This window comes from Podarcis raffonei, chromosome 18, assembly GCF_027172205.1.
Source record: "Podarcis raffonei isolate rPodRaf1 chromosome 18, rPodRaf1.pri, whole genome shotgun sequence".
Lineage (NCBI taxonomy): Eukaryota > Metazoa > Chordata > Lepidosauria > Squamata > Lacertidae > Podarcis > Podarcis raffonei.
The window spans coordinates 5,526,668-5,545,423 of NC_070619.1; the positions used below are offsets into that span (position 1 = coordinate 5,526,668).

At 45.0% G+C, this 18,756-nt stretch overlaps 1 protein-coding gene across 1 annotated transcript; it reads right to left on the reverse strand.

Moving 5' to 3' along the window:
* Window positions 1–2,546: 2,546 nt before the first annotated feature.
* Window positions 2,547–17,212, reverse strand: LOC128405906 (bone morphogenetic protein 4-like). The gene is made up of 6 exons (XM_053372938.1): window positions 16,284–17,212; window positions 11,694–11,836; window positions 9,616–9,738; window positions 6,000–6,175; window positions 4,013–4,044; window positions 2,547–3,918 (listed from the first exon to the last, which is right to left on the reverse strand). Exons 1-6 carry the CDS (start codon window positions 16,567–16,569, stop codon window positions 3,527–3,529), a joined length of 1,152 nt encoding a protein of 383 aa, XP_053228913.1. The 5' UTR covers window positions 16,570–17,212; the 3' UTR covers window positions 2,547–3,526.
* Between the last annotated feature and the right edge of the window lie 1,544 nt (window positions 17,213–18,756).

The window sequence follows — 18,756 nt, forward strand, 5'->3', positions numbered from 1 at the left end:
GGACCCCTGACCATTAGGTCCAGTTGTGGCCGACTCTGGGGTTGCGGCGCTCATCTCGCTTTATTGGCCAAGGGAGCCGGCGTACGGCTTCCAGGTCATGTGGCCAGCATGACTAAGCTGCTTCTGGTGAACCAGAGCAGCGCATGGAAATGCTGTTCACCTTCCTGCTGGAGTGGTACCTATTTATCTACTTGCACTTTGACGTGCTTTCGAACTGCTAGTTTGGCAGGAGCTGGGACCGAGCAACGGGAGCTCACCCCGTCATTGCGGGGATTCGAACCACCGACCTTCTGATCGGCAAGTCCTAGGCTCTGTGGTTTAACCCACATCGCCACCCGCGTCCCTCTTCTAATATCTAAAGAGCATCTAATATCTAAAGGGCTTTCGCATGAAAGATGGGGCAAGCTTGTTCTCTGGTGCCGCAGAGGGCCGGACACAAACCAATGGGTTCAAATTGCAAGAAGGGAGATTCCAGAGAATTTTCTGACCCTCCTCAGAAGGTGGCAGTTTAGGTTTTCTTGAGCTATGATCCTGCATTGCAGGGGGCTGGACTAGATGACCTGGGGTGATGCCACCCAACTTTACAATTCTCTGTTTCTAGTATTTTTTGGTTTGTTGCACTGTTTGAATTTATTTAGGTGAGCAAATAGGGCTCACCGAAAGGGCTGGGCAGACCATAAATCAGTCACAGGACACCAGTTGCTGAAATGCCAATACACTACCCCTCAGTTTAGGGACGCGGGTGGCGCTGTGGGTTAAACCACAGAGCCTAGGACTTGCTGATCAGAAGGTCGGCAGTTCAAATCCCCGTGACAGGGTGAGCTCCCATTGCTCGGTCCCTGCTCCTGCCAACCTAGCAGTTCTAAAGCACGTCAAAGTGCAAGTAGATAAATAGGTACCACTCCAGCGGGAAGGTAAACGGCGTTTCCGTGCGCTGCTCTGGTTCGCCAGAAGCGGCTTAGTCATGCTGGCCACATGACCCAGAAGCTGTACGCCGGCTCCCTCGGCCAATAAAGGGAGTTGAGCACCACAACCCCAGAGTCGGCCACGACTGGCCCTAATGGTCAGGGGTCCCTTCACCTTACCCCTCAGTTTGGATTTAGATCTTAATTTACCTTTGCAGTTTCACAAATCTTGGTGAATCGCCTTCTCACCTGTCTCAACCCCCACTTAAGACAAGAATACTATTTAGAGAAGAAGAAAAAGTCTAGTTTGGTCTTTAATAGGAAAACAGTACCACATGAAACACAGCACACGCCAAAATAATAATGAAAGCCATAACAAAATATTTTACAAATATTTACAAGTGTCTCTGTACAGGGAACATCCAGTATTTGTATCCAACTAAATCCTACTCAGAGTAGGCCCTCAGAAAACGATGGGCTCTCCTCCATCGGTTGTCAACAAGCAGAGGTTGGGTGGCCATCTGCCAAGGATTCTTTAGCAGAGATTCCTGCGTGTCGGGGTCAGACTAGATGACCACGGGACCCTTCCAGCACTATGATTCTAGACCCAGACTCATCTGGGTGTGACTCGCTTAATTCCATTGGCTTCAGCTGGTCTACTCTTTTGAGTCTGACGTAGCTGAAAACAACATCATCTGTACATACACACAGACAAACATATATATTTATATATTAACCCTTTGGATATTTACAGTATAGTACATTCTGTATTGAGAAGATCCTTTGGCCTGAGGACCATGTTTTCCAACTAACTTCTTTTTGCTTTATACCCACCCACTCCTTCCTCGCTTTCCCTCACCTCTCCCCAAAAAAGGAAATTCCATTCAATGGCAGGTTTATGAATACGCAACACTCAATTTCAGAACGCTGGCTTTCCCTACAAGCCCATGAGAATGGAGGTTGCATGCAGGGGTTGGCGACGGGGCCAAATCAGGCCTGGAGAACAGGCGTTTCTAATGGGGCCACCAATGGTGAGAGCCGCCCATGCTGAGCAACATGAGGGATGTGATACATAAGGAGCAGTCAAGTACGACATTCCTTGTTTTCCTAGAGTGGCCATGCAGGGGGATGTTTGGTCCAGCCAGTCGAGAACTTCCTGTTTCCTCCTGGCTGGGACATACTTCCTTTGCATGTGACTAGAGGTGGGCATGGCTTTACCTGCCCAGGTAACAAAAGGGCAAGGCACACCCCCCTCTCTTTGATTCCTCCTTTTCCATCTTCCTTTCCTCGTGAGAACTCCAGTGACTGCCAGGATTAAACCCCAATGGGGTAGATTCACATGTACGTATTTGTAACTAAGTCTGCCTTCAGGGATCCAACTGTGAACTGAGGATGCGAGTAAACTTCTTTTGTATACTTTACACAAGATTGTGGCGTGTTTATTCTTTTAAGAGGGATATAAGGGAACTGACCAGGAACCTAATACAATGGATGCTCAGGTTGTGAACGTGATCCGTGCGGGATGCACGTTCACAACCCGCAGCGTTCGCAACCCGCGTCTGCACATCTGTGCATGCACAGGTTGAGATTTGGCAATTCAGCGCATGCACAAAACACGATTTAGCACTTCTGCGCATGCGCGGCCACCAAAACCCGGAAGTAACCTGTTCCAGTACTTTCGGGTTTCGGCAGTCCGTAATCTGAAAAAACGCAATCTGAAGCGTCTGTAACCCGAGGTATGACTGTATTGAGAGGCTTAAACAAGCCTGCAACCAGCTATCCACTGTGCGTTTAAAAGGGGAATGTAAACTCTGCTAGAGCGCAAAATATGGTCTAAAGCTCAGCATAAAAAAAACGAAGATCATGGCCACTGGTCCCATCACCTCCTGGCAAATAGAAGGGGAAGAAATGGAGGCAGTGAGAGATTTTACTTTCTTGGGCTCCATCATCACTGCAGATGGTGACAGCAGCCACGAAATTAAAAGACGCCTGCTTCTTGGGAGAAAAGCAATGACAAACCTAGACAGCATCTTCAAAAGCAGAGACATCACCTTGCCGACAAAGGTTCGTATAGTTAAAGCTATGGTTTTCCCAGTAGTGATGTATGGAAGTGAGAGCTGGACCATCAAGAAGGCTGATCGCCGAAGAATGGATGCTTTTGAATTCTGGTGCTGGAGGAGACTCTTGAGAGTCCCATGGACTGCAAAAAGATCAAAGCTCTCCATTCTGAAGGAAATCAGCCCTGAGTGCTCACTGGAAGGACAGATCCTGAAGCTGAGACTCCAATACTTTGGCCACCTCATGAGAAGAGAAGACTCCCTGGAAAAGACCCTGATGTTGGGAAAGATGGAGGGCACAAGGAGAAGGGGACGGCAGAGGACGAGATGGTGGGACAGTGTTCTCGAAGCTACGAACATGAGTTTGACCAAACTGCGGGAGGCAGTGGAAGACAGGAGGGCCTGGCGTGCTCTGGTCCAGGGGGTCACGAAGTGGCGGACACGACTAAACAACAACAACAACCAAAAGACTCTGCTAGCCCAAGTTAAGAAGGATATTAATAAACAACATATCCTCTCCTGCCTCCCTGAACATTCCCACACGACGGAGGCGATATGTGTGGCTCAGTGGCAGCCGCAGCTCCCCGCCACCATGTCGTCGTACTGCTTGAGCACCACGTTTTCATCGTCGTCGAAGTATAGCAGGTTGATGGAGAACAGCTTGTCCGGCACGCAGCAGGGGCCACTGACTTCCTGGCTCAGCTTCAGGGCGTTGATGATGGAGAGGACGGTGGCGTGGTTTGTGGGCCTCATGTTCTCCCCCAGCGGGAAGGGGCAGGAACCTTTGCAATGGTAGGCGTTGTAGCCCCGGGGGGAGATGATCCAGCCGGACCACCCGATTTCCTCAAAGTCCACGGAGAGCGGGAGCCTCTGGCAAGGCAGCTGGTTGTCCACTGAGCGAGGGGTCCGCGTGCCGTTGGATTTGGGGGCTGCCAGGTGCCCAGGAAGGGACAATTCTAAGCAGGAGAGAACGAGATCGGAGAAATAATAATAATAATAATAATAATAATAATAATAATAATAATAATAATAATAATTTCTTATTCATACCTCGCCCATCTGGCTGGGTTTCCCCAGCCGCTCTGGGTGGCTCCCGACAGAATATTAAAAGCACAATAGAACATCAAACATCAAAAACTTCCCCAAACAGGACTGACTTCAGATGCCTTCTGTTTATTTCCTTGACATCTGGTGGGAGGGTGTTCCACAGGGCGGGCACCACCACCGAGAAGGCCCTCTGCCTGGTTCCCTGTAACCTCACTTCTCGCAATGAGGGAACTGCCAGAAGGCCCTCGGCGCTGGACCTCAGTGTTCAGGCTGAACGATGGGAGTGGAGACGCTCCTTCGGGTATACTCGACCAAGGCCATTTGGGGCTTTAAAGGTCAGCACCAACACTTTGAATTGTACTCGGAAACGTACTGGGAGCCAATGTAGGTCTTTCAGGACCGGTGTTATATGGTCCCGGCGGCTGCTCCCAGTCCCTAGTCTGGCTGCCACATTCTGGATTAATTGCAGTTTCCGGATCACCTTCAAAGGTAGCTCCACGTAGAGCGCATTACAGTAGTCCAAGCGGGAGATAACCAGAGCATGGACCACTCTGGCCAGACAGTCTGCGGGCAGGGAGGGTCTCATCCTGCGTACCAGATGGAGCTGGTAGACAGCTGCCCTGGACACAGAACTGACCTGCGCCTCCATGGACAGCTGTGAGTAGCATGAAAGGCCAGTTGAGAAGATTAACGTTTGCTTATCTTGCTGAAAACGTTTAGATGCCGCCCTCTCGCAGTCTTTTAAAAGTGCCACGTTGCAAAATAAAGTTTAAAGTGTTGTCTTGAGAGACAATGGAGTGCACCTCGGAAGGTGAAACATCCAAATGACCTCCCTGGGGCACAAGACTTTTGGCACCAGTTTGGCCGCAGAAATTGCCGGAAGGAGCTGTACAGTGGGTACCTCGGGTTACATACGCTTCAGGTTACATACGCTTCAGGTTACAGACTCCGCTAACCCAGAAATAGTGCTTCAGGTTAAGAACTTTGTTTCAGGATGAGAACAGAAATCATGCTCCGGCGGCGCAGTGGCAGTGGGAGTCCCCATTAGCTAAAGTGGTGCTTCAGGTTAAGAACAGTTTCAGGTTAAGAATGGACCTCCGGAACGAATTAAGTACTTAACCTGAGGTACCACTGTACAACTGTCTTAAGGACTCTGCTCTGGATTTGTGAAGGCCCAGGGTTTACATCTGAGTCTTTTCTTATCGCAGCAGAGATTTAGGACCAGACTTTTCCTTCTAGATGATCTACATTCCCAGGTGGATGAACTCCACTTTCCCCTCCTTTCTCTCTACAGCACAAAACTGCCTTCTTGGCCATCAGAGCCGCTGTTGGGTGGGTGCTGAAAAATCACAGTCATGGCAATAAGGTGTGTCCTGAAAATGGATATTTCAAGTGTCAAGGGGTCTGGAGGACATGAGCATACGATGCAAACTAGGCGATGAAAGTGCATTATTCCTCGGACTATATGGAACTTGCTGAACTGACTCCGAGACCCGAGAGAAGAGACGGTGGAAGAAGATTGGAAGAAGTTTAAGGAATATTTGAAAAAATATGTTAACATTTAAATCTTAGAATAGCTTTGAAAGTGGATATAGGCTATAGGATTAGAAGTATGAGATGGTGAAGATTTTTATGGTTAAAGCAAGTGCGATAAAAAAAATATGGGTGGAAATTATGATATCTGTAACTGCTAAAGATGAGGTAAAATGAAAATCAGGGGGGATTGGGGGAAGCCCACCTAATAATGTTTAGAAAAAAATAAGGACAAGACAAGAATTTGTTTGTAATGTTGGTTTTTTCTGTTTGTGTTGTTTATTTGTGTTATAAAATGAATAAAAAAATGGGGGGGGGGAGTGCATTATTCCAAGTTCACTACAGATGCTACAGTCTTGCATGTCCCCTTTTATTACAGCAATGTCTTTGATCCTGCCACACCGATAGACAAAAACACATCTTTCTTTACTCACCTAGGAAGGGGTTGCTGGGCAACAGGGCACCCCGACGTCCGTCATCAGTGAACAAAACCAGCATGGGCCTTTTGCTCTCGTGGTGATCTCTGCCCGACGCGAACTGCACGGCTCCATCGTCCAGGGGGTGCCCACCGAGGGACCGCACAGTGACCAACAGCCCCTGGTTACTGCTCTCCTCGTCCATCCAGGAGCGGACCTGCAACGTCACGTCAGACCGGTTAATGTTTTGTACGCAGAGCCGTGTGGCTCGAGAGAGCAAGCCAAGCCGCACCCGGTGGCAGAGGTGAATCCGGATTGTGTCAAACTGTGACTCTTTTTCCTTCTTCTTTTTTGACAAAAAATACTTTAATTACATCAAAATATAATTATAGTCTCAGTTATTGCAACGTGTTATATTCAAATCACGCAAGCATCTGGCTCCCATATTGCAGTTTCTTTCCCCTTTTTGTAATATGCTTTCTTGTTCATACTTGCATCTGTATATCAAAGACACATCTTCCTTATTTTACATATGTCAATTTTGTCAAAACAAAAATCCAACAAAAGAATATAAATCCTTCTACAATATATTTAGTACATAAGTTTGGCTTCCCGTCCTTTCCGAGTTTTCCCACTCTAATAAACCTATTGCCTCAATATATTACTCGTGAAATAATAATTTTCATACATCTATAAATCTGTTTTCTCCCTTTTAACCTATATTACTCGTAGACTGCAACTCTCATCAGCTTCCACCAGCATAGCCAGTCGAGGATGATGGGAGCCCAGAATTCTTGTTCTCACCATGGCCAAAGCCCTCTCTGCTATTAATTTGCTTAATTTTCTTTTAAGCCACCTAAGTTGGTGGGCATCACTGACTCCTGGGGCAGAGAGTTCCATAGATTAATGATGTGCTGTTTGAAGGAGGGCATTCTTTCATCTGTCCTGAATCTCCACTCATTCAGGATATAGCACAGTCAGTAGAGCACGAGGCTCTTTATTTCAGGGTCATGGGTTCGAATTCCACGCTGGGCAAAAAGGATTCCTGCCTTGGCAAGGGGGCGGGGATTGGATTAGAGGACACTCAAAATCCCTTCCAACTCTGTGTTTCTATGATTCAGCTTCATGAGATTTCCACATGTTCTAGACTTTTACAAAACAAAGAGAAGCTTTTGTCCAAAATGTACAATTTTTTATTAGAGTGCGGAGCAAAAGAAGAGTTTGTTTAAGCCTCAAGCGACACACTGGGCAATAGATTTTTAACCTCTGGGAAAGTGACTTGAAGTTCACAGCAAGTTATTCTTTGAAAGAGAACTACTTGAAAATGATTCACAGATGGTACTTAACTCCGAGTAGGCTTGCTAAGATGTATAAGACTGAATCAGGTATGTGCTGGAGATGCAATGAGACTAAGGGAACGTTCTTTCATATGTGGCGGACTTGTAAAAGGGTAAAAGAGTATTGGGAAATGATCAAAAGTACCTTCCCAAAAAAGCCCAAGTCCTTTCTGTTGGGGATAATTCAGACTGAAATTCCCAGGTGTCAAAAAAGGTTACAGTGGTACCTCGGGTTACATACACTTCAGGTTACAGACTCCACTAACCCAGAAATATTACCTCAGGTTAACAACTTTGCTTCAGGATGAGAACAGAAATTGCGTGGTGGCAGCGGCGGGAGGCCCCATTAGCTAAAGTGGTGCTTCAGGTTAAGAACAGTTTCAGGTTAAGAACGGACCTCCAGAATGAATTAAGTTCTTAACCCGAGGTACCACTATATTTATGTATGCTACAACCGCAGTCTGTGTTTTGTTAGCCCCAAAATGGAAAACAAGCGAGGTCCCAATCAAAGAAGAATGGCAACTTAAACAGATGGAATAATCGCAGCTTGCGGACTTAACATATAGAATAAGAGAACAAGAAGAACATATGTTTAGAGAAGATTGGAAAACATTTATTGAATATATGGGAAATAATGGTGTGCAGCTGAAAACGCTGGCAGCATTAGGATAAATTCAACAGTGTAAACAAGTTTAAAAGGTAAAGTGACCCCTGACCATTAGGTCCAGTCGTGGCCGACTCTGGGGTTGCGGCACTCATCTCGCTTTATTGGCCGAGGGAGCCGGCGTACAGCTTCCGGGTCATGTGGCCAGCATGACTAAGCCGCTTCTGGCGAACCAGAGCAGCGCACGGAAACGGCGTTTACCTTCCTGCTGGAGAGGTACCTATTTATCTACTTGCACTTTGACGTGCTTTCGAACTGCTAGGTTGGCAGGAGCAGGGACCGAGCAACGGGAGCTCACCCCGTCGCAGGGATTCGAACCGCCGACCTTCTGATCGGCAAGTCCTAGGCTCTGTGGTTTAACCCACAGTGCCACCCACGTCCCCTGTAAACAATTACAGATAGGTAGCCCTGTTGGTCTGCCATAGTCAAAACAAAAAATTTTTTTTCCTTCCAGTAGCACCTTAAAGACCAACTAAGTTAGTTCTTGGTATGAGCTTTCGTGTGCATGCACACTTCTTCAGATACACTTCTTCAGATACACACTTCTGAAGAAGTGTGCATGCACACGAAAGCTCATACCAAGAACTAACTTAGTTGGTCTTTAAGGTGCTACTGGAAGGAAAAAAATTTTTTTGTTTTCCCTGTAAACAAGTTTAGATGGGTGCAATAATGGAATACTGAATGTTTAGTTTTTTTGTAAAACATGCAGGGATTTATGATATGCAAAATGAACCATGGAAAGAGAAGAAGGGAAGTCATTGATATTTTAAGGATGTAGAAATGATTAAATTGTAAAACAGATATATAGGATCTCTGCTTGCGACGCATTATTGTTCCTGCAGCCGGGTTCAAGTAGGGTCTGTGTAGACCAGAAACAACTGAACTTGCTGGATTCCTGCTCTGAGGCAAAGATCAAACGCAGAACCAGTTGCGGCACGGAAAACAATCCTGGAAACCTCTGGAGTCAACTTAGAGAGGTGGGAATGTAATCTGGTTAAGGAATATTGGCAAAAGTTTATAAAGGTAATTTCTGGATTATTTCAAATAAACATAGAAGTTAATAGGGATTTGTTATTTTCGGGAATACTTGGAAATAACAAAGTAAACAGTAATAAGCAAGAGTTGTACAAGATTATGATTCTAGCTGGAATGGCAGTTATTGCTTTGGGATGGAAAGAAAAGGCCAAATGGAATATGGAAAAATGGAAGGATTATGTTTTTGAATACGTACAATCAGAAATATTCGCACAGATAGTGGCAGAGGATAGATGGGAAAATAAATGCCAAAGAATCACAAATAAATGGGCATTTTTCAGGAACTGGATAGAAAGAGGGGAAGCCAATCTTAACATACAAGCTCGAATGAACAGACTGTGTACATGGATAAAGATATGAAGAAGGAAGGACTGACCGGGGGGGGGCTGGAGTGGGGAGGGAGGGGACGGGGGAAAAAAGATAAACCGGATGGTATTTTGAATAGATTTTGTTATGTAAGCCTTTTTTCTGAAACCATATATATTAATGTTATGTAGTTACGTATTGTAGTATGAATGAACTTTGTTTTGTATTCTTTGTTTTATAGAATACATATAATAATGTTGTGTTACTAAGCAAATTTAATAAAACAGTAAAAAAAGAAGAAACAAGCAAACTCACCGCTTGCGTGATGGCGAAAACCTCCCAGCCGGTTCCTTGCACGGCAAGAAGTTTAGCAGACAGTAGCTTCTTTCCTTCAGGGGTATCCATGCTGTCTTTGTCAAGGACCTGATAAATGCTCACCTGAAAGGATGGAGAGAGAGAGTAAGGTAAGCCAAAGGAATCAGGTCTTGCTCACACCAGCCCCAGAGTGCTCCAGTTTGTAAATGTCCCTTCAAATCGAGCCCGTTTGAAATCCCACCCCGAGGTGCGGCAGTGGGGAAAAGCACTCTGCACATGCTCTCTGGAAATATCATTTGCGACTTCTTTCAAAGCTCTGTGGGGCAGCGGCGGCAGCCCCCAGGGCTTGGAAAGAGGATTCGGATGTCAACAGTTGTTTAATAATAATAATAATAATTTTTATTTATATCCCGCCCTCCCCGGCCAGAGCCGGGCTCAGGGCGGCTAACACCAATAAAATCACAGTAAAAATGTAAGGGGGAGGGGAACCGGTTAAAAATATAGGTTAAAATGCAGCCGCATTTTAAAAGTAGCCCATAGATCAAGACCATAAGGGGAGGGAAACAGAAGGGTCAGACTTAGCCCAAACCAAAGGCCAGGCGGAACAGCTCCGTCTTGCAGGCCCTGTGGAAAGATGTCAAGTCCCGCAGGGCCCTAGTCTCTTGGGACAGAGCGTTCCACCAAGTCGGGGCCAGTACTGAAAAGGCCCTGGCCCTAGTTGAGACCAATCTAACCACCTTGCAACCTGGGACCTCCAAAATGTTGTCATTTGTGGACCTTAAGGTCCTCCGTGGGACATACCAGACGAGGCGATCCCATAGGTGCAAGGGTCCATAGGGCTTTAAAGGTCAAAACCAGCACCTTAAACCTGACCCTGTGCTCCACCGGGAGCCAGTGCAGTTGGTAAAGCACTGGATGAATGTGATCCCATGGCAAGGACCCCGTAAGGAGCCTCGCCGCGGCATTCTGCACCCGCTGGAGTTTCTGGGTCAGCTTCAAGGGCAGCCCCACATAGAGTGAGTTACAATAATCAAACCTGGAGGTGAGCATCGAATGGATCACCGTGGCCAGATCAGGGCGGGAAAGGTAAGGGACCAACTGCTTCCAGTTGGAAGCTTCCAGACTCAAACCAGGTTTTTGGGGGGAGACAAGCAAGCAGTGGAGGGCTGTGGGCGATATCTCATTCAGTAGAGCATGCGGCTGTGTCACAGGGCCATGAGCCCCACATTGGGCAAAAGATTTCTGCATTTTAGCGGGGTCAAACTAGATGACCCGCGTGGTCCCTTCCAACTATGATTCTGTGATACGTTGCACACGAGGAAGACTTTATTTTATTTTATTTTAGAGGGGAGAACGGACTGTCTTCTTATCAGAATCAATAAATATGTCTGGAATATTTTTCTGCAAAGCTTTTCGGACCATAGATACCCTAAGCCCCCCCTTCTCTTAGGCTGCCAGACCAATCAGCCTAAGAGAAATTTTAAAAAAACATTTTAAAATTTTGGCTTTCGTCATGTTTTTCAATTAATGCATCTGCTCACTTGACAGGCGTTGATTATTAAAACAGCAGACAACCTGACCTTTAATTTCAAAGGCAAAGTGTACCATGTTGAATTCTGCCAGAAAAGTCCTTCAACCAAAACGAAACACCAAATAAGAATATCAGCGGTACTGTAGAGAACAGAATTTAAACCTGGAAAGTGCTGAAACAGTAAATCAGCAGAACAAAAATAAGTTTTCTGTTTATGCTCGGCTGCCGAGTAACTTCAGCTGTTAACAGAAAACGAGACCAGGAGGAAAAATACAGGAAAAAACTTTTAAGCAAGCACAAAGGTACTGTGAAAAATCATGAATATTGTCCAAGTTCCCTGCCAAAAATTGACGAGGGCACATTTTGAAGGGTTTTTGTTTTACTAGATACTTGGAAGCTTCTAATGTTCGGCGCACAAGGAAGACTTGACCATTATTGACCCAATTTCTATGGGGAGTGCGATTCCCGGCAACTGGGTCTTCAGAAGTCAAGAGTGCCTCTGGGCATGGAAAGAGCGGAGCTCCCGCAGAAGGCTTTAGTCATTTACCTGGCAGAAATGCTGCCTTCTGGGAAGACGTCCGTCTGTGGCTTTTGCCCGCAGTTTGAAGAGGTGCAGCTCAGCCGTGAGGACTCTCTCGTTCTTTGCCACACTGGACAGGATGAAGAGGAATCGCATTTGGTCACTGTGAGCTAGAGAAGGAGGAAGGGAAGGTGATTAAAAATGTCCTTTTGTCGTATTTTGTTAGCTAAAAAGTGGAAAACCCAAGAATTACCAACAATAGAAGAATGTCAGGTGAAGATGATGGATTTTTCGGGGCTAGCCAACCTAACCAGAAGAGTCCGCGACCAGAAGGAGGAGGAGTATCAGGAAGAGTGGAATAAATTTAATGATTATTTAGTTAAATTTGCTAAGTTAAACTAACTGGAAATAGCTTGCAGATACTTAATGGGCTTAGGATTTTATTTAAGTGATGAATTAATATGTTTAATTCCATAAGGTGAAGATCTAAGGTTGTTAATGTTTAAGTTAAATTTCATAAAAATTGGGATTTGGAAAACCGTTAAAAGGACATGCAATGAAATTCAACCAAGGGGAAGCAAGGAAGTCACTTAACAAAGTTAATAAGTGTAATTTTCAATAAGGCTATGATTTTTGGTTTTGTGTGTGTGTGTGTTTGTTTGTTTGTTTATAATATTGTGAAAACTAATAAAATTTTTGAGGGGGGGAAATGTCCTTTTGTCGCTCTCAAGGCTGGTCCACGCTCAATTGCCATTTGCTCAGATTCAGCGCTAAAAGTGCAGGGGTAAACAGAGATGTTGGGAAAGTCCCTTTTTTTCTGCAGCGCTTTCCGGCAAATAAAATAGCAGCTGCCAGAGGTTGGCTTGGCTGAGCAGGAACCGCTAAGCTCACCCCGCAAACCTGCTGATGCCGTGATGATCTGGGTTCAGATCCTGGCTCAGCCGCGAAATCCACCTTTCTCTGGGTGTAGCTCATTTCAGGGCTCAAAACCAGAAAAGGGAAGCAGTGGGTGTGAGAGAGAGAGAAACTGAATAAAGGACAGCTGGTACATGCATCAAGGGCTCAGCCGAGATTCGAACTCAGCTCTCCTGAACAGCTCACCATACTGAAGCACAAGTTAACGCTTTGCAGATGGCACGGGAAAAAGGATTGCTCCAATCAGCCCTAGCGAATGTCCAGACCAAATGGATTTTCCCAAAGGAGGTGTATCGAGGGTCCCGATCCCAGGTCAAACAATAAAAGCCTGGTGGGTTCATTGTGCCAGCGCTTTTGTATGTTTGAGGTAGGGACCAAGCCTGCTTTAAGCCTTGAAGATGCCACTTGTGAAAAAAAGGCAAAAGATTTATACGATCTGAAGAGAAACCAGAGTATATTAAGAATATCATATAGTAAAAGGCCAGAGGCATTCCTTTTAGGAATTTTAAATGACGATATTCCAAAAGACAAAACTAATTTTTTCATATACGCGACGTCTGCAGCAAGAATCCTGGTGGCTAAGTATTGAAAAGGGAATCAGTTACCCACTAGGGGAGAGTGGCTATGTAAGCTCTCAGAATACTTAGAATTAGCCAAATTGACAGACATAATAAGACGAAAACCAAAAAGTGAAGTGAAAAAAGAATGGGAGTGCCTAAATGAATACCTCAAAAGTCAAGGTTCGAGGGCAGAAATCTGGCTGAGTCTGGAATAACCTTGTGAAGTGAAAGGATATGAAAGAAGGATTTATATCTAGATGTTAGGATAGAGATGATAAAGAAAACAGGAAGACAGGAAGACACAATGAGAGATAAAGGAGGTGCTGTGGGATTAGTGGAAGTCAATGTCTTGTTTTAGTGTTTATAATATTAACTTGTAAAATATGGATTTGTTGGTTTTTTTGTTTCTTTGTTGTTGTTGCTTTTTTTAGTTCTCGAACGTTGATTTTTGTGTGTTGTGTATTATTTTTTGATATCTTTCGTGTTGTTGTTGTTGTGTGGAAAATACTAATAAAATTTATTTTAAAAAAAGAAAAGAAAATGCCACTTGTGGAGAGCTACAGAGAAAACACACACAGCAGCATATGCCCAAATTTCTGCAAGGAAAATTGAGTGGGTTTAAACCAGCACTTGAATGTTGAGAATCTCCTTTCTTCCCAGGTGCTACTGAAACATGCATGGCCACCTAACAGAGCCATGTGTTGCATCCTACATTCCATGTTAAAAGGTGGTTTGCAGTGGCCCATGAGGGAAAAAAAATCCATGTTAGGGCAATTCCTAATTTAGTCATTTTTGGTGGGATTGTCCGTTAGTTAATGAATTCTGGAAACAGATTGTTACAGAAATATTGGGAATTGTGGGTAGGAAGGTGGAAATATCTAAATTAATGGTTCTTATTAGCCTGAGTAGCACTGAGTTAGAAACAAAAGAGGAATGTAAATGGGTAAATTTGATGGTGATTGCAGCCAGACAGGTTATAGCGAGTAATTGGAAAAATGCAGAAGAGCTAGGGGTGAACCAATGTAGGGAAAAACTGAATAATATTATAATCTTAGAACTGAGAAGATACATAAAATGAAAGGGTTTAAGGTCAGTGAGAAGGAGGAGGATTGGTTTGAGAAGATATTGAATTATTTGGGCAGGTTTGAACAATTTGGGGCAACTAAAATGTTACAAGTTAAATAAACCTTGTGGAGGGAGGAGTGTTAAGGTATATAGAATTGTACATATGGTTGATTTGAATATGTTATTATTGATTATGTATACCCAATGTATCAGCCGCCTGGGGGGTTTTCACTGTGTTTTGGTTGTTGGAAATAAATAAATAAATAAATAAATAATCCTAAATTAGGCTGACAAAAAGGTTACGGGAACAGTGTGCCAGCTTTCATGTTCTCCAGAACTCTTCACCTCGCCTGAGGAAGAGCTCTGTGGGACTCAAAAGCTTGCAAGCTGATCATGTAACATTTTTGGACGACCTGGTAAAGAAATGTCCTAATATGGAATTTTTTTGATGGGGCCAACACAACTACGTTTATTTTTTGTGTGTCACCTGGACATAACTTGAGTGCAGAAAGTGGACATTTAAAAGAGAGAGAGGTTCAACACTTATTTTGACGTTAACCTCACCCCCACTCCTAAAAATAAGAGAAAATTGGTTGCATCTGATGTTAGCCCTGTCAGAGCTGACCTGCTGAAATTAACGGATACAAATTACTTCAGTGCATTAATTTTAAAAGGTTGACTCTGAGTAGATACAACCAGATATGTTTAGGGTGCGCTAAATGTGAAATATTTTGGAAAGCTAACACGTGCCAGAAGGCTGTTATTTTTGCTGCAACTGACTCGCAGTTCCCCCTCTGCAAGCTAAAATGCATGTTCGCAATTGTAAGTGAATCACTGGTTCGCTAGTAAAACTGAATTACTGTGCTGCAAAATGATGCACGTCTAAAAAGCGTGTCCCCAGTGTGAAAAGTTTGGAAAGCTCTGATCTGGTCCAAGTCCTTTGCAATGCAGGAATATGTAGCGTTCCCATATGGGCATCAAACCTGCAACCTTGCCATTTATCAGCGCCACACTCTAACCAAATGAGCTATCCTGGCTCCAAGGAATCATTTCCTGATCTGGATAAAATATATAGATATTTACAGTAAGAAGGAAAGGCAGTTTGCTTTGTGCATAAGAATACCACCATCTCTGCACAGCTGTGCTGAATTTTTACAAAACAGTGTGCAAGCTTTGGAGTCCTTCAGAAAAACTGAAGGAGAGGTTTGTGTGAAGATCAAATCCCAAAAGCCAACAAGGGACAGAACTACCTAAACTGTACAGAAAATTATTCATGTATGCTACTACAGCGGCAAGAACGTTACTCACCCAAAAATGGAAAGAAGCAGAGGTTTCAGCAAAAGAAGAATGGATACAAAATCTTATGGAATAAGCAGAAATGGTGAAACTTGCTGGAAGAATTAGAAATCAAGACAACAAACTTTTTTTTATAAAAGAATGGAAATGGGTTAGTGAATATTGACAGATAAATTGTAAACCCATAAGGACATTGGCAGGATTATTGTAATAACCTGCAGTTTCATAAGGGTACATATTTAAAGTAGATGAATAAACGGGCAAATTAAGTTAATTTGGATATGCAGAAAAGATATTAAGAATAAATTTAAGGAACCGCAGAAAGAGGGGGGAGGGAGTTGAGTTTGGAAATGGTTGTAAAATTAATGGAATGTATAAACCTGAAAAGCAAAAATAAAATAAAATAAAACAGGCCAAATGCCTTCATCACAAGGAAAGGTGTCAGATTTTAGGCCTGCTGTGGGGAACCTTTGCTTTTCCAGATGTTGCTCAGCTCCATCAGCTCCAACAGACCCGGCCAATGGGGCCGTGGGGGGTGATGGGAGTTGTAGTTCATCACACCCAGAGGGTGCAAGGTTCCCCACACCTGGGCTTTAGATAGCCATCCTAAAGGCACTGCTGTTAGGGGTTGGGTGGGAGGGAAAGTTTGCAGCACTTGGTGGGGTCCCTAACAACAACCGCCCATCACCTCCCTCCTGTAAACCTTGCGAAGAAAGCCTGCCTTGTGCCCCCGAGACCCTGGCACCCCTCTTGCCAATGCCCCCTCTGCGTCGCCACTTACTTCTGTCCAAAAAGCTGCGCACTGTATTGCCTTCCAAGATGTCCGGGTCCTTGGTGACTCCATCGTCATCGGCCACCGTGTTGTAGAGATCCACCATGTACTGGGGAGGCCGGATGATGTGCTGGGGAGATTGAGGGGGGTCCCCAATGCCGAAGACCTCCAGCAGCCTCTTGAGGGCCTGGGCTCTTGTGCCCTCGGAGGCCCCTGCTGCCTCCAGATGAGAGGAGGGTCTGCCAGAGAAGGCGGGCATCCATGCCAGGAGAAGCAAAAGCTGGGGATGGAACATGGCTGATTTCTCTCCCTCTAACTTCTCCTCCCATTTGGCTCCCCTCCAAGGCTGCACTTATAACCCAGGCTTCTGCCCATCTCTTGGCCCCACAATGAGGTCCATGGATTAGGTCCCCCTTGCTAATGGGCCACTCAGGAAGGGCTAATTGCGGCGCTAACAAGGTGCGAAGGAACACACAAGCCTTTTCTGGGGAGGGTTGTGGATTCTCTCCCTTTGACATCCCTTTCCAGAAAAGAGGAGGATGGACCTGGCTTGGCAGGAAGGAGAAGGGAAGCCAGCTGCCAAAGTTTATTCAGTAGGCAAAGGCTGGGTTTGCTCTCCCTGGGAGGCTAACGGGTGTGTAATGGGGCCATTAAGGTGGGGATTAAGGCAGCCTTTCTGCACGAAGGCAGGAGAGGAAAGGCTAATACACAAGCAAGAAAAATGAGAAGCCAAGCAACCTTATTTCCCCGCAAAACAGAGCGTACATCATGGATTTGGATATAGAGGCACAGATACACACAGAGGGACAGAGATGAAAACATGCTTGAAAACCAGCTGTCAATCCCATCAAAACACTACACACTATTACATTATCCTGTAAAGTTGTATGAAAAGCCGAGAGATCAATACTTAAATTGCTTGTCACCCTCAGTAACATCAACAATTCTGGGCTGCATCAATAGGAGTATAGCATCTAGATCAAGGGAAGTAAAAGTGCCACTGTATTCTGCTCTGGTCAGACCTCACCTGGAGTACTGTGTCCAGTTCTGGGCACCACAGTTCAAGAAGGACACTGACAAACTGGAACGTGTCCAGAGGAGGGCAACCAAAATGGTCAAAGGCCTGGAAACGATGCCTTATGAGGAACGGCTAAGGGAGCTGGGCATGTTTAGCCTGGAGAAGAGGAGGTTAAGGGGTGATATGATAGCCATGTTCAAATATATAAAAGGATGTCACATAGAGGAGGGAGAAAGGTTGTTTTTTGCTGCTCCAGAGAAGCGGACACGGAGCAATGGATCCAAACTACAAGAAAGAAGATTCCACCTAAACATTAGGAAGAACTTCCTGACAGTCAGAGCTGTTTGACAGTGGAATTTGCTGCCAAGGAGTGTGGTGGAGTCTCCTTCTTTGGAGGTCTTTAAGCAGAGGCTTGACAACCATATGTCAGGAGTGCTCTGATGGTGTTTCCTGCTTGGCAGGGGGTTGGACTCGATGGCCCTTGTGGTCTCTTCCAACTCTATGATTCTATGATTCTATGATCAGGTATTTTCTGTCTTGCTTGGCCAAACCAGCCATGCCTCAAGGCTGAAACCTTCCAACTCAGGAAAACCTCAGGAGTCCACCCTTACGCTTAGTAGTAGTAGTAGTAGTAGTAGTAGTAGTAGTAGTAGTAATAATAATAATAATAATAATAATAATAATAATAATAATAATTTATTTGTACCCCGCCCATCTGGCTGGGTTTCCCCAGCCACTCTGGGCGGCTTCCACAGAGACCAAAAATACACTAAAATATCACACATTAAAAACTTCCCTGAACAGGGCTGCCTTAAGATGTCTTCTGAATGTCAGGTAGTTGTTTATCACTTTGACATCTGGTGGGAGGGCGTTCCACAGGGCGGGCGCCACTACCGAGAAGGCCCTCTGCCTGGTTCCCTGTAGCTTTGCTTCTCGCAATGAGGGAACCGCCAGAAGGCCCTTGGAGCTGGACCTCAGCGTCCAGGCAGAATGATGGGGGTGGAGACGCTCCCAGAGATAAAAGATTTGAACCACCTGACTTATTATAAGGATTTATTTTTTTTAAAAAATGCTTCTGAGATTGTGCACTCACTGCTTTCATTTTCTTCCTTTTTGCTTTTTGGCTATAACCTGCATTTGGCTGAGCAATACAGTTTTGTATGTGCAAAACATTATTCCCACGATTGTTGCGTTATTATAGGAGCAGAGGAAGCTAGCCTCGCCACACCCAGCTCAGTATCCTTTACTCTCTGCAGATATCCTAGACCTCATGGTCCTGAATCAACGGCTAAAGATGCTGTGTGTCCACCCAGGTCCAAGATTTGCCTGTGTGGACTGACAGAGACTCGCCAGCGTTGCAGGCAGAAATTTATCCCAGTCCTGCATCCAAACTGCGCATCTAAAATACATTTGCAGCAGTGACCTCCCCCGGGGTGCAAGCCTGGGCAGTGTGCATGGTTGTCT